Raw genomic sequence first — 15,974 nt, 5'->3', positions numbered from 1 at the left:
GGGTTCGAACCCACTTCTGGTTGGTAATCGTGTTTGAGTGTACGATAGTAACTTATTAAAAGGGATAGACATTGAACTTAAAGATTACTTAAAGATTTTTTTGTTATTTTGGTTTTTTGGATTTTTGAATAATTATCAATTTATACACAGAAAAAAAAATAACAAGATACATCTGAAAAATAAAATAAAAATATCAAACTCGAATACTTTTATCCTACATATCATTTGTTGCTTAATATGTTATTAAATTGTCAAACAGGTAATAAGCTATAGCAATAAACACACTTCATTAAATTTCATATAATCATTATCCTTCTATAAATTGACTAAAGTAGTTCATACATTTCACTAATAAAAACAAAAAATTGTCGAGTCAGTAGAGACTGTCGCAACTTGAAGTTATTTTTAAACTCCAGACTTAGTGTCAGAAAAATAAACGGATGATCTAAGATTGGAAGTCTGAGAATGTAAATAAAAAAAGAGCGATTTGCTTTTAAGGGATTTAGATTCTGGAATTGGAATGAATGAAATATTCGAACTGCTTTTCAAGAATTTTAGCATATTTTTTAGGGTTTAGAGTTTTAAAATTTAATACGAATGACAAATTAGATTAAAAGAAAGGCATCAAGGTATTCAAAAAAAATCTTTGATTTTTTGTTAAAAAAATTTGAAGAGTGCAAAAATTTTTGTATAAATAACTCACTGATTCTCATCCACTTCTCTAGACTTAAAATTCAGTTTGTTTACCAAACAGCTCTAAAAAAAAAATAAAAATAAATTTATTCGCTGATTAATGGTTGAGTCATTCTATTTCAAATCGATCAATAGTTGGAATCGACCCCTTTTGATTTGGACAAGTTTAGGTCAGAAAATTTTTTTTACCATATAACGAAGTTCTGTCAAAGGAAAAAAAATTTTTTTTTCAAAAGATATGCAAATTCAAAATTTCCCAATTTTTCCAGTTTTTCAATTTTATTTTTGTAATATCTCAAACACTATTACAGATATACGGATGGCTTTTCGTTTGTTTAAAAGGGGACACTTAGGGCTATTGAAAAAAAAAATATTTTTGAAAAATGCCAAATTTGTCAAATTAAAATTTTTGAAAATCGTCAAATCGACATTAAAATTTTGGCTCAATTTTTTTTTGGATAATACCTTGTACTGATTTTAAAAAATCAGTAATTTAAAAAAATTTCATAATCTTTTGTTAGCTTATCTTTAAATACCAATACCAAAAGGAATATTTTATTGAAATTTCAAATCTTTATATCTTACACGAGAGATCTCATAAAGAGTGAAAAAATAGATCTAGATTTTTATTTTATTAAATAATTTACATTAAACTCAATTAAACCAAACGCATATTTTATTATAAAATTTTTATACACAAAAAATAAGTTTACAAAAGCGTACAATGAGATAAATTGATAATTGAAATAAAGAGATGCTAGTTTTTATAAGCGTGATATAGCACAAGCATGCTATATCATCTCTTCTTAATTTTCATCGTGATGATCGTCATCAGCAGCGCTATTAGTAACAACAGACTCGCCGTTTCGAGTTCATCGCTTAGTTTTAGTTATAGTTTATTCAGTGACGGTGTCTCTCGCATTGCGGTAGCTGCTAAATTTTTGAGTGTATATTTGGTTCTGCTGAGATTATACGCAAAATAAAAGCATAGTGATTTCACGAATTTATAATTTGTAGAGTCACTTAATCTCATTGGTAAGATTATCACATTTTAAGTAATGTTAACTCAATATGAGCAAAAAATACACAATTAAGCAATTACTAGTTACATTACGTCAAGTCTTTGTGTACAGGAACACGTAATTTAACTCTATTTTTAGTTAGACGTTTTTATGTTTTTTTTTTCTATCGTTCGTAATTATATTTATAGTATAAAAGGTTCAATGTCCGTTTGATATTTGCTTTTTCTTCATAAAATTTACTTAAAATATTCAAAAATATTTTCTTTGTAGTCTCACAGCATAAATTTAAATTTAAAAAATTTTTTACGATAATTTATTTTATAAATAAAAATCAACTGCAATGCAATTAAATGTTTTCATTATCTCATGGTTTCATTACTGTAATATGGCATAACGACTGACTCAATTATCTGTAATGAAATAAGTACTTAGTGAAATACATCTTAAAAATAATAAAATAATTTTTTGTAATCGTTAAGCATTTTTAAGCGAGTAGTTGATAATTTTTTCCCGATTTATTTGAATTTAATAACATAAGTTGGGCACCGCCGGAGGGTGCGGCTAATTGGCCACAGCTATGAATAGCTTTGTGATGTTAAGTTGCAGTTCAACATTAACTGTATAAGAGGAAAAGGGAAACGTATAATATCAAATTGTACGAGAGTGATAGAGTTAAATAGAAAGAGGAAGAAAGTGATAGTTTTAATGCTGTAAATAATTGTTTGATGTGCCCACTCAAACCGAGCGCCTGAGTATTTTTGCCGTGTAGCTTCGTGTATCAATTAACATCCATGTGATTTATCCGCGTACATTCAATGTTTATTTTTATTATTAGTTGTTTTCGTTATTTGATTTGGACAAGCAGAATCGTCGGAAATCGAGATTTTGGGTCATTAAATTTCTTTGCTTGAGTCTTTTTTTAGGATTATTTTATTCTTGATATAATTTTTTGATGTGTGGGATGTCTGGGAAAAATATTCCATTGGATTCTAATCTACATATATTGATAAATAATTTTGCTGTTAAATTTATTAAATTAAATTAAGAGACAAATTTTTGAACTAAGAATTCAATTTTTAAAAGTTTGATTATCTTGAATTAAATAGAAAAATCTTTAAATTGAGTAAAATTTACTTAAATCAAGAAAAACTTACACTGAAAAAACAAATTCTTGACTGCACGGTAAGAACAAGATTATACTAGATATCGTTCTAGATTATACTGAGTGAAAAAAAATTTCAGATAGTAGCTAGTATAATCCAGATTATAATGAGTATAATCTAGATATCACACAGTATAATCTGGATTATAATGAGTATAATCCAGATATCACTCAGTATAATCTAGATTATAATGAGTATAATCCAGATATCACTCAGTATAATCTGGATTACAATTAGTATAATCCAGATATCACTGAGTATAATCTGAATTATATTAGCTACTATCTGAAATTTTTTGTCATCATAGATATCACTGAGTATAATCTGGGATGATATCCAGTATCATCTTGTTCTTTCCGTGTGGAGAGTAAATTTTCTTGGCTCAAGAAAATTTTTTCTTGCTCCAAAATAACTTTTATCTTCCTTAAAATTTTCTTGGTGCCAGAAGTTTTTTTTTCTGTTTAGTTCAATAATTTTTTCACTTGATTCAAGATGATCAAACTCTTTAAAACGATTTTTTGATTGAAGAATTTTCCTCTAAAATCTAGTTAATTTTTTTGTCATTGTGATTATAGGAATTTTCTTATTGAAAGTTTTTAAAATTTAATATACTAGTAAGAAATAGAAGAATTGGTACAAAATTAACTTTACAACTAAGCATCAATTTTAAATTATTGGAAAATAATATAATAATGAAACAATTAAGCAAGTCATTAAGTGCAAAAGCGCCATCAAATACACAGCATGGCCTGATAAGGAAGCGTACGAACATTCTTAAAATTGTTACGTGACACTCTGTTATTTTAAAGAAACCATGTGAGATAGTAATTAACTTATAAATAGTTTTCGAATAGAGTTTTCCATCGCGCGGAATTTGCTGTTTGTTGTTCTACAGTACTGTCTCACAGAAGTACCGTTTTTAGTGTCGTTGCAATTCTCTCACAATGTGCCGAGTGTCGAGATTTTTTTTTCAATCTTCATTCTTGTTTTGTATTTTTAATTGAAAAGATATTAACCATAAGAAAACCTGAAAAATTCTAGATAAATTAGTAACTAAAACTAAATTATTTTTTGTAAATTTATCTTTCCAAAAAATATATTTGATAATTGAATTTATAAGGAAATATTCAATCATTTTAATTTTCATTTTTTTAAACGAAATTTCTATTTGATTTTATTGATATATTTATTTTTTTTGAAAAATAAATAAAAAATGAATAATAAAAAAAAAACAAAAGTTGATTATCACAATTTTAACAAATTCTAAAAATTTTCAAAAAAAAATTTATAAATTTTTTATAAAAAATTGTGATATTTAATTTTTTTTTTTTTTTTTTTTTTTTTCAATTGTACGTTTTTTTATATAATTAAAAAAAAAATATAAAACAAATTTTTTTTACAATTTTTGAAAGCAAAAAAGCTATCGAAATCTTAATTTTTTTCTTTCACTACATTTTTTATCGTAAATGCGCCGTAAAAATAAACAAAATAAAAAAAATTTGAATTTTTTGGTATCTTTAGATAACAGAAGGAAGATGAATATTGTTTCGAGAGGCACCGTCACAACGATGGAAGTAAAAGGAAGCCGTTCAACTAAAAACGTTTCACCGCGGGTAGAATCGAACCCCGTGGCAAGAAAGCGGCGAATGGACGAGCTGCCATTATCTAAAATTCCGAAAGCACCTCGAAGAGACTCGAAAGATGATGAATGTACTGTGTCGTCTAACTCAGTGTCTTTAAAAGAGTTGACTGGTACATCATCTACCGATAAGCTGACAGACTCGCACTGCGCTATAAATAATCGAGAGATTTCTTCATCAGCGATTACTACTGTTGATGATGAAGAAAATTTACAAAAAGACAGTAGAGATTCGATAATTGTTAAAAATAAGCCGCCCATACATCCAGATATACCTCACAAACGATTAATAAGTGTTAATCGTCGAGATGATTCTACTAGGCTTAGAAAAACAATTCAGTGGCTCGAAGAAGGTGCGAGAAAATTAAGGGAAGATCTTGCTGATGCCAGAGCTGAGCTTCATGAAGAAAAAAAGTCTGCTAAAATGGCAAGAAGAGATATTGAAAGAGCTGTTAAGAAAGCTCGTAATCAAGAAGCTAAAAAATATCAAATTATTATAGCCGATTTAAGAGCAAGGTAATTTTTTTTCATTCACGTAAAATATCAAAAGTCACTAACATCAAACATTTTTTATAAAAAATCAATACCGCTCGTTTATGTTATTTTTGTTAAAAAATAATTGTTATTTTTTCAACTAATGATTCTCAATTTTTTAAAACAATCCTAAGAAAACTACGATTGATTTTTATATTTCTTACAGATTAACTAAAAATCCCTTTCAAGTTTCATTGGATAATTCTACTAGTTTAAAAAGCGAACAATCAAAAGATGATAATCAGAGATGTGAAATATTAGTTGCACGAAAACGTCGTGCGGAGCTTAATCAAACGATTGAAAATCTCAATTCAGATTCATCAGACTCTGATGATTGTACGAAAAGAAAACGAAAATATTCGAATGAGGCTGAACTACGTACGATTGAATGCGAGATTCGAAATTCACAAATGGTGAATAAGGAACTTGAACAAAATTTACAGGTAAGAAAATTTTTATTTGGATAAAGAAATCTTAAATTTAGAATCGAGTATTTTATCGTGATCAGACATTAGTCGTGTAAAATTCTATTAAAGTCAACCGCTTTTGAGTTTGTCGGGGAATTCACACCCTGTATAGGATGTTTCTTTATTTATTTTTTTTACATCTTTTTTCTTGTACATCTTTCGCTTTCTTACAAAAACTTTCCACTCTTATGCTTTTTTCTGTTCACTTTTTTGCGACATATGCAGTGCGAAAAAAAGAAAGTTGGTAAATTTAAATGTAGACGCCCATTCATGTAATGACAAGAAAGAAGTTATCGATTATCGAGAAATTTACATTTTTATATTTTGTTTAAATTATCAACGAAAATTATCTATTTAATTTTGATTATTGGAAAAATTTTCAAAATTCTTTAAGTTTTTAGGCTGCATTCGAAAATGCTCTATTTTTAGATACATAATTAAGAAATGCCCTTGTATCTCGTGAATTATTGATATTTTAAAAGATATAAGCTCATCCTGAGGTTACACTCATCGAGACCTTTCATTTGAGCACCCACATCAATTTTTCATATATTTATATATATTATATATATGTATATATAAAAAATATATCAAAAATGCATGTGGGTACTCAAATGAAAGCTCTTGATGAATGTAACATCGGGATGAGCTTATATTATTAAAAACGTCAATAGTTAAAAAAGTACAGTGCAATTTCAGGCTTACAAAAATTTGTCTTATTTTATACCCATAGTTTACTAATTTATTTTGAAAAATGATAGTCATCATTAAAATGAGTTCATCATCACCTTTAATGTGTCATTTAAAACATAAATTATTAATTAACATTAACACGTATTTATGAATCATTATAATGAATATATGATAGATATTCTATCTTGTGTTTTTTAAGATTGTAACTATTATGATTGCTATTACTGTTATTTGAAGTGATTTAAGTTAATGTAAAGTACACGACCGTCACACTAACGTTATTGTCAACATTTGTTAGAGAGAGAAAGTAAACCGTGAGAAAAAAGGAGATAGAAATATATTTACCACAGAATAATGTTCAATCGTAAGTTTTAAGTTTATTACAAATTAATACAAATGATTCAAAAATTTTTTATATTAAAATTTATATTTTTCAAAAGTCTGATATTAGTAAAAAAAAAATTAGAAATTGAAGATATTTTTCGACAATTATTTTTACTGAGTTTAAAAAATTTTTATTAAATAATTAACGCGAAGAATTTTTTTTTTTTAAATTGTTAAACACATAAATTATCTTTAAAGTGTATACGGTAGGAAAATTTGAATTGAACTGAGTCGAGTAAAAAAATTTTTAGTGGCAATGACATACATTAAAATGACAATGACTTATAAATATTAGTATATTTATTATATGCAGAATGTCAAGATGATAAAATGTAAATCATTCAAATTTATTTATTTATTTATTTATGATCCAACTAAGAATTGATAAACTTGTTGGTCATCATAAAACTCAAAATAATTATTAGCTATCTGACTTTGCTGATAGTTAAATTGATTCTGGCTCATAGGATATATAATAATACAAGAACATGTTTTGAAGAATTTAAAAGAGAAAGGATATTGTTAATCCAAGGCTAGTCGATTAGTGATTTTATCATATTTGCATTTGTCTTTTATTAATAAATTGATCTTATTATTATTTTATTAATCGCATAAAAAAAATTATAATGAATGAAATGATCTATATCGGAGAATTTTTCTTATTGTTATTGTAATTGTAATGCCTATTAAGATCTAGAATTGAATGCTAAGTTTTTTACCGAGTAAAATACTTATGAATAAAAAGTAAAGTCGTTTTAATCGTTACGTTTCAAACACATAACCCGTGTTTCGAGACATGACGTTTGGAATATTATTGTGAAACCGGATGCTTAAAGAATCTTTTTCCGTATTTAAAAGCCGGTATCGCGTGCATGCGTTAAGAGCGTAGTTACATCCTCCGGATATACAGGACAACGTCATTTATTTTTTAATTTTTAATTTTTCTACAACTGTTTAAAGTATAAAGGATTTGACATTCTTCATTGGTATTGGGAGCTCGAGAGTTTTATAAATTTTTCTGGGTAAAAACTTGACTAGATAATTTTATATAACGAAAAAACGACGACTGTCAACATTGTCCGGCTTGGCAGTTTCACTCGATTAATCTTATAGATGTGAAATCCAGTTTTTATCACAAGTTTTTTAATTTTTAAAACCTATTTAAGGTCTCCTGTTTAGAGTTATCATTATCATATTTAAATTTAATAATCATGATATGAAAGTATGAGCTTATGATTTACTGCATGCGTGTCTTGTGAATGTAGCATAAATTTGAAAGACAATATTGAAAATTTACGATTGTCGGAGATACTGCTTTCTCTACATGTTGATTACTTCATTTTTTACAAGTACTCTTGAGAAAGTTAAATTTGAGAGAAATAATACATTAAAAGCCGGTTAAGTTAAATTTTTAAATTACTTTTAAAAAAATAGCATTAATTATGTTAAAAAGCAGCTATTATATGAGTTCAATTAAAGATATCTCGATTATTTTTTCATGTCATGACATATATTGATACTTGAACGGAATTGATTTTATTTCTGGGGAAACTTTGATATTTTGTTAATACCATTGAAAAAAAAAAAAAAAAACTACTTGATTTACGATAGTGCCACAGATACCATAAGTGTCAAATATTCTATACAAATTTACGTACACAAAAAAAAATTTACTTGAATCAACTAGATAATTTTGATAAATTTTATCTTCTTGATTCAAGTAGAAAAATTTTTAAATCAAGAAATTCATTTAGGTTTAAGTAAATTTCACTTAATTCAAGAATTTTTCCTGTCGATTAAGGACAATAAAACTCTTAAAAATTATTTTCTTGGTTTACGGAAAAAAGAAAAATTGAAAAACTACATTATAGCCTAGTCAACGAACACTGCTCTGTTATTAACTTCTTAGAGGATTCTCTGCAAATTCTCAACTCAGAAATAAAAAATATAATATTAAATTATTTTTACAATTTTCTTTACAACGAGCCACGTTTATATTATATAATGAAATTTTTTGATTTTTATTTTTTCTGTGTTCAAGAACTTTTCTCTTGATTTAAGTTTTTTTTTTTTTTTTTTTTTTGAAGACATATTTTTTTGGATTAAGTGACAATAGTTACCAATCGAAGAGTTAAGTTTCTTGAGTCAAGATTACGAGTTTCAAGACAAGAAAATATCGAAGCAAGATGATTTCTTGTCTTTAAAATAAATTCATTGGATCAAGATTACTTCGCTTGAATCAAGATAATTTTTTATCGATGTAAAAATCTCATAAATTTTACTTTTAACAAAAGTAGATTAATTATTCGACGATAGGTGATTAAGAAAACAAAGACAAGGAAATGTTGAGAGTTTATTTATATCAAATGTTTGTTAATGAATAAGTGATAATGATCAATTATAGGATCTTGTTACATTTAGTACGTGGAGAAAGAAGATGAACACAGTGAGCCTTTCTCTTACGCATTGTCATCATAAATTGATGAATTATTCAAAGTATCAGGTGAAAGCTGGAAGCCGGTGGTGTAAAAGATATTCCATGCCAAATCGATCACTTAAAATTTCTGGTTTTTTATTTTGTCGAGATTTTATGCACAAAAAAAAAATCTTCGGGGAAAATTTTTTTATAATTCACGATACAGAAGATATATATTACTTACAAAGGAGAGTACAACACAGAAAAAATATTGCAACCATCGATGCGATTATTCTACTTACAGATTACGTACATTTCATTCTTCATAATATCAAATTTCATTACGATTGAGCTAAGAATTAATTTCTATTTCGTGTCAGATGTCTAGAATGTTTTCAATTAAACATTAATTAATTTTTTATAAATAAACACATAAACTTTCTTATTACATATTATTAGTTGTAAAAACTAAGTGGCTGAAAGCTTATTTCATTTTTTTACACAATACGCTATTTATTTAATTTATTTAAAAGATATTGATTTTTTTATAAATTTGATGGTTTCCTATATTAAATATTTATAGCTTATAACTTTATGAAACATGGGTCAAATCAAACTTTCTTTAGGCAAGTGCCGAGTGAAAATTAATTATTTATAACCAAGCAGTAAACTTAATGGAATGTATTATTTACGGAATTTCTTATCCAATATTCTACTAGTTTTTTTACATAATTTTGATATTAATATAACATTATTTTTTATAGAAGCGATTAGAGGAAATATTTTTTTATTCTAATAAAAATTTTGTTTTATATTTTAATTTTTTTGGAGAATTACGTATTTTATATTATATTTTTGTTGAATGATTTTTCATTAAGATTCAAACTACTTTGTGGACAATATGCTACTCTTAAAAAGTATAAGAAAAATTTTCAAACTTCAGATAATTGTATTTTCAAAATTTGATCGCATTGATGTTTTTGGCATAAAAAATTAACATTTTAAAACATTTATTTGACAAATTTTATAATTAATTTTAAAGCTTTTAATATTAAAAAAATTTTTTGCTCAGCTACACGGAATGAACAAGATGACACTGGATAACATCCCAGATTATACTGAGTAAAAAAAAATTTCAGATAGTAGCTAGTATAATCCAGATTATAATGAGTATAATCCATATTATAATGAGTATAATCCAGATATCACACAGTATAATCTGGATTTTTTTTAGCTACTATCTGAAATTTTTTTCCACCGCAGATATCACTGAGTATAATCTGGGAAGATATCCAGTATCATCTTGTTCTTTTTGTGGTCTTGCAATTTTCAGTATTTATTTCATATTCTACCTGTAAAAAAAAAAAAAAAAAAAAAAATTTAGAAAACGAAATTTAAAAACAAATTTTTATTTTACTAATGAAAAAAAAAATGAAATATTTTTATTTAATCATTCTATTTTTAATGAACTTTAAAAAAAAATCAGTGATTGTTAAAAAAAAAATTTAAATAACATTTTAATAGACTGAAGTATTTTATCGTAAAACAAAATAATTAATTATCTACAATTTATTTTATAATTCATTTTTATACATATCAATAAAACGCTTTGTTTAGTATAATTTTCACACCAAATCATTCACGGCATATAATCCCGGAGGGTAATAATTTTTTACAGCGTGTAGTAATAAGTTTTATTATTATCGGTCAATTAGTTTCTTTAATAAGCATTGTCGTTAAAATTTTTGTTTGTTTGCTACATAGATTTAATCTTCGATACGTTTTAATTCATAGAATATAGAATAAGTAACAATGTCACGGAAAAACGATTGACACAGTCGAAGTTTTAATAATAAAAAATACAGAAAATTAAAAAAAAAATTTATCAGTTTAATTCTGATGACCTAAAACTTTAATCGGCTTATGTGTGGCCTCAAGAATATAATGACAATGATAATCTAAGTACGTAGAAATATTCAAATATCAAATCTGTCCCTATTTCTCTTAATTTTCTTTGTTCCGCCGCCACTACTTTGACCATTTTATTTATATTCAACGCCGCTGGACACTTAGATAAAATACTCAAGGTAAAATCGTCGTCGTTGTCGTCGTCGTCGGCTTATTTTTGTTATTTTTGTGTTGAGGAAGGCTCACGCGGCGACACTACACTCGCACCTCATCGTTCACATAACAGCCGATATAATACATTTTTCTTCGATTCCGGATGGGATGAGAGAAATGACGGGAGGTCTTTAATACCGGACACCCAGAAGTTTATACATTACTTGTTTTATTTGTGAGGTCCACCACTGAATAATCGTCGGTGACTTTTTAAGCCGATATTTGTTAAAATTTTTTTATTTTCGTGCTAAGCAATTGTAACCACCGGGGGTGTGCTTTTTTTGACTTTCTGACTTTCTTTTTATTGAATAGCGGCGCGAAACTAATTTTCTTCTTCATTTCTATCATTGTTATTTATTTCGTTCATGTTGATATTTTATTGTGCCATTTATTAAATTAATGTAATTGGTAATGTGATGTCACGACGAGAATTGAAATACAATGAATCCGCGTACCGGTTTCAAACCGTTAGAAAACTTTAAAGAGTAGATATATATATATACATATACATCCTCGCTTACCTTTGTATGTATTGCAATAGCATTTATATTAATAAGAGATTTCTATGAGTTGATGTGCGTGTCTTATATGACCTGTATAACAATAATTATCAACAAAAGTAAGTTAATCACTCAGTTAAAGATATTTTCATGTTGAGTTCTTCAATCATATTTTATACATTAGGAAAAATTTTTATTGACATACATTATTTCCACTTGTTAGTTTTGGAATAAATCTTGGATAAATATTTTACGATTTCTAAAAAGATTTTTTTTTATTAATTTAACTTTTTTTAGTTACAAAAGGTTTAGACTATTTAAACAAATTTTTGTTTAGTTAAATACTGCTCCGTAGTTTTTTGGTGATTATCATTTATAACTATGAAGGTTTGTAAAATATTTATTTGTTACTAATAGCAATCTTGTAGTCACTATGTGACTACCGTGACTTGTGAACTAGAAATAAATAAAATTTTGCTTTATTAAATAATGACTTTTGTTAAATTGCAAAGTACTTTCTTAATTATTGACGTTCTTAAACATATAAGCTCATCCCGATGTTACACTCGTCGAGAGCTTTCATTTGAGTACCCACACGATTTTTTTCATATATCTTATATATTTCACAAATATGAGAAATATATATATAAAATATATGAAAAAAGTCATGTGGGCACTCAAATGAAAGGTCTCAATGAGTGTAACATCGGGATGGGCTTATATCTGTAAAAATGTCAATAATTAAGGAATGACTATGTATTTTGTTTACTGATGATATTTCTAACGATATAAGCTCATCCCAATATTAAACTCATCGAGAGCTTTCATTTGAGTACCCACATGATTTTTTTCATATATTTTATATATTTCACAAATATAAGAAATATCATATATATAAAATATATGAAAAAAATCGTGTGGGTACTCAAATAAAAGCTCTCGATGAGTGAAACATCAGGATAACTATTAGCTGCTAAGTAAACTCAAATCGATCAATTCAGAATTGAAAAAAAAAATCTTTAATGTTTTTATTAAAATTTGAACCACTGCAAAAAATAATTTAACAATAATATTAATTTAATTTAAATTTATCTTCAAAATTTTATACTTTGTAAAAATTTTTTAGTCACAAAAAGAAATTTTTATTTATAAATAAAAGTAAAAAATAAATATTTTCAGCTTACTGTCGTATTTCCACCGACTAAAAAAAATTTGTGTAACTTTCTGTTAAACCATTCGACTTTAAATAAAAATGGATCCATTGGTTTTTACTCATCAATATTTCAAAACCTTGAAAAAATTTCTCTTGAGATTATTCTGTAATTTTTTTGGGAAAAAAATGTTTTTCACCTGCAGCTTTGATTAGAAACAGGTGTAAAAAAACATTTTTTTAGTAAATCTCTTATTTATAATAAATATTGATGAGGCGACCGGTGTCTCGAGGTTAAAGTAAATCCGTGAAACCGTTTTTCCGGACCAATTGATCGGAGTTTTACAAAAGAATTAAAGGAACAAGTTTCGTTTGAATACTACGCTACGAATAGTGTTCGTGTGTATAAAGAAGTCATAAGTCCGGTAAAGAAAGGATGTGCTCCCGAGAGGCTTGTATGAAGCACAGGTAAACGTCTGATTTCAGTCTTGTCTAGACGTTAGCTGAGTGTACACGCACTTGTGCTTCTCTTTACAACTTTCTCTCATATCACATAAACTCAAACTTTTAAATCTATTACAAAGTATATAATAGTGAGAACATGAATTAAAATAAAAATTTCATTGCAAAAAATAAATTTATTTTATTAAAATTGTGGTTAATTATAAACTTTTTTTTTTATTTTCAATGTTAGTTAGAGTTAATAACAATCTGATGGGATTTACGCTTAAGAAGGTAATTTTTGATAATTTTTTTTCGTTAATAAAAAATTTTAAGGCTTAAAATTTGTTATTAAAAAAAATGTATTTTTATTTTTTTAATGTTATGAAGATATAAAAAAATTTAAGAAATTTTTTATTTTTTATGTTACATTATTATAAAAAATTGAATGATGAGAATTTGAGAAAATAAATTTTAAGGGAGTATTCTCGTTTAGAATCGTTTTAGAAAAAAAACAACAAATATTTGTACTATACATTTTTTTATGTTTTTTTTTTTAAAAACAGTTATTTTTTAATTAAAAAAAAGTTTGCGCTTCAAATTAATAAAAAATTTTATTTATGAATAGAAAATACTTAAATCTAAATATTTTAAAGAAAAAATACTTGGAATTAAGGTCTCAAAGTTTTAAAAAAATGCAGCAATGCTAAAAAAAATCAGGTATTAAAATTTTGCAGATACTGTGTTTTAAAATTGAGCAGCCGAGTAGAAAACATTAATAAAATTGAAAAAAAAAATCAAATTTCCAAAAGCTGCAGACCGGCAAAGTGGAGACTGATGAAAAAATGGCACATCCTGGTGTGCAGGATATCAATTCTTCCAGTGACCTTAAAAAAAAAAAAAATAATAATCCTAAAAAATGAAGGATGTATTTATCACACTTAAAAAAAAATATTTTTTTTTCCTTGTTTTTCAGCCGTTCGGAATTTTTTAAAAGTATAGAAAATGTTTTTTCGTAAAAACGCTTCGCAGTGCGATAGTTTAATGTATGGAGAAACTCTGTGTAAATTTTCAAGTGAATCGGTTGAGTAGAATTTGAGAAATCATGCACTCCGTTTTTAAAAAAGTAATTTAAAAAAAAACGCGCTTAAAGTTTGAGGACAATTTACTAAACTAAATTTAGCCGCAACTCCGATAATAATTCAAATTCCGAAAAATTATTTTAGGGAAATATTTTTATATAGTTATACTATGAAAATATCAAAAAAAAAAAAAATAGATTTGTAGATTTTAACATAAAGTATTAAATTAGAGCTTTGGAGATTTAATCATTGATATACCATAACAATTATATCCCATACAAGTAAATTGTTAAATACATGTTTGCAATTTTCCATGTGTCGGTGACTTTGACCATAACATATAATAGGCGTACGGTACATAATGCAATGAAATATCAAACTAGGTCAAATGCATATATTCTAGTTTATACACATATAATAAATAAATTTAAAGGTATAATAATAAACATCATAGCAGTGATTAAATGTTTATTGTATTTAAGTGTTTTGCCGCCGGTAAATGGTTAAACACGTGACTATTTTATATATACATACAATACACACATCTCAGACTCCAAGTTGAGTTTTATATGCTATATACCGTAAGACTTGCAGTGTTCTTAGCCCTACTGTACGTATACAGTAGAACTAAAAGTATACTTTCTTGATTTGTTTTCATATCTGACTCTCACTGACCACGGTCAGACTGCTAGTCGTGGGAAAATTCTCTCGTAAACTAAACTCAACTACGCAATGGCCTAATTACGTGCATTATTAATAATAATAATAATAATAATAATAATAATAATAATAATAATAATAATAATAATAATAATAATAATAATAATAATAATAATAATAATAATAATAATAATAATAATAATAATAATAATAATAATAATAATAATAATAATAATAATAATAATAATAATAATAATAATAATAATAATAATAATAATAATATTATTATTATTATTATTATTATTATTATTATTATAATAATAGTAATAATTTATAAATTTTGTAGTTAATTGACAATTTGATCCTTATCAATATTTATACAAGATAATTTTTACTAAATTCGGCACATTTGAAGTCTCTCAATGTAAATATCAAGCTAAGCACATATATGTCAAAAAATTTCGGAAATAAACGTTTTTAAAATAATAAGATAACTGAGATTTGTATAGCTTAAAAGAATTGTTAAAATTTTATAATTGTTGCGGAATTTTATTCTGTTAAATTATTTTTAATTATTATTTTAGGTTTAAATTTATCGAGTTTTGTAATTATTTGACAAAAAATCTGTTTCTTTTTATGAAGTATAAATTAAATAACTACACAGAAAAAAAAAAACTTCTTGCACCCAGTTGATAACAACATTTCAATTATTTTAGTCAATTGGGAGCTGATTGATCGTAATATAAAATTTATTAACTCTGTTAAATTGATTTGATTTATTTTTAACTAAATGTCCGTACATCCGTATTTTAAAGTTCGTATAAAAAATAATTTAATTTTTACGCTTTTTGCAGTAACTGTAGAAGTGTAACACGTTTATATAAATAATAGAATTCAAGTCAACCGAAAGTTGTTTTTAATTGATCATTTTTGTCGCTTAACTTGATAGCTCGCGACAAAAAACAGAATAATTTGATTTTTTCAATAAATTGCAGTTGAAAAAAACTTA

At 26.0% G+C, this 15,974-nt stretch overlaps 1 protein-coding gene across 3 annotated transcripts in view; it reads left to right on the top strand.

Annotated features, from left to right (window-relative positions):
• Positions 1-1,564: 1,564 nt before the first annotated feature.
• LOC141528252 (uncharacterized) overlaps positions 1,565-15,974 on the top strand; it is a 30,066-nt gene continuing 15,656 nt past the window's right edge. For 2 of the 3 annotated variants that reach the window (XM_074244203.1, XM_074244202.1), the window contains exons 1-3: positions 1,565-1,728; positions 4,400-5,033; positions 5,218-5,494. In XM_074244203.1, coding sequence (XP_074100304.1) covers positions 4,414-5,033; positions 5,218-5,494 — 897 coding nt within the window. In that variant the 5' untranslated portion in view covers positions 1,565-1,728; positions 4,400-4,413. The remainder of the gene's footprint in view (positions 1,729-4,399; positions 5,034-5,217; positions 5,495-15,974) is intronic. The other variant, XM_074244204.1, reaches the window with a different exon arrangement.

The sequence above is a fragment of the Cotesia typhae genome, unplaced genomic scaffold (assembly GCF_013202065.1).
Source record: "Cotesia typhae breed Kobodo isofemale line unplaced genomic scaffold, CoteBio_Ctyphae contig_43, whole genome shotgun sequence".
NCBI lineage: Eukaryota > Metazoa > Arthropoda > Insecta > Hymenoptera > Braconidae > Cotesia > Cotesia typhae.
The sequence above is the reverse complement of the archived record's forward strand: the minus strand, read 5'-3'. Positions and strand labels throughout refer to the sequence as shown.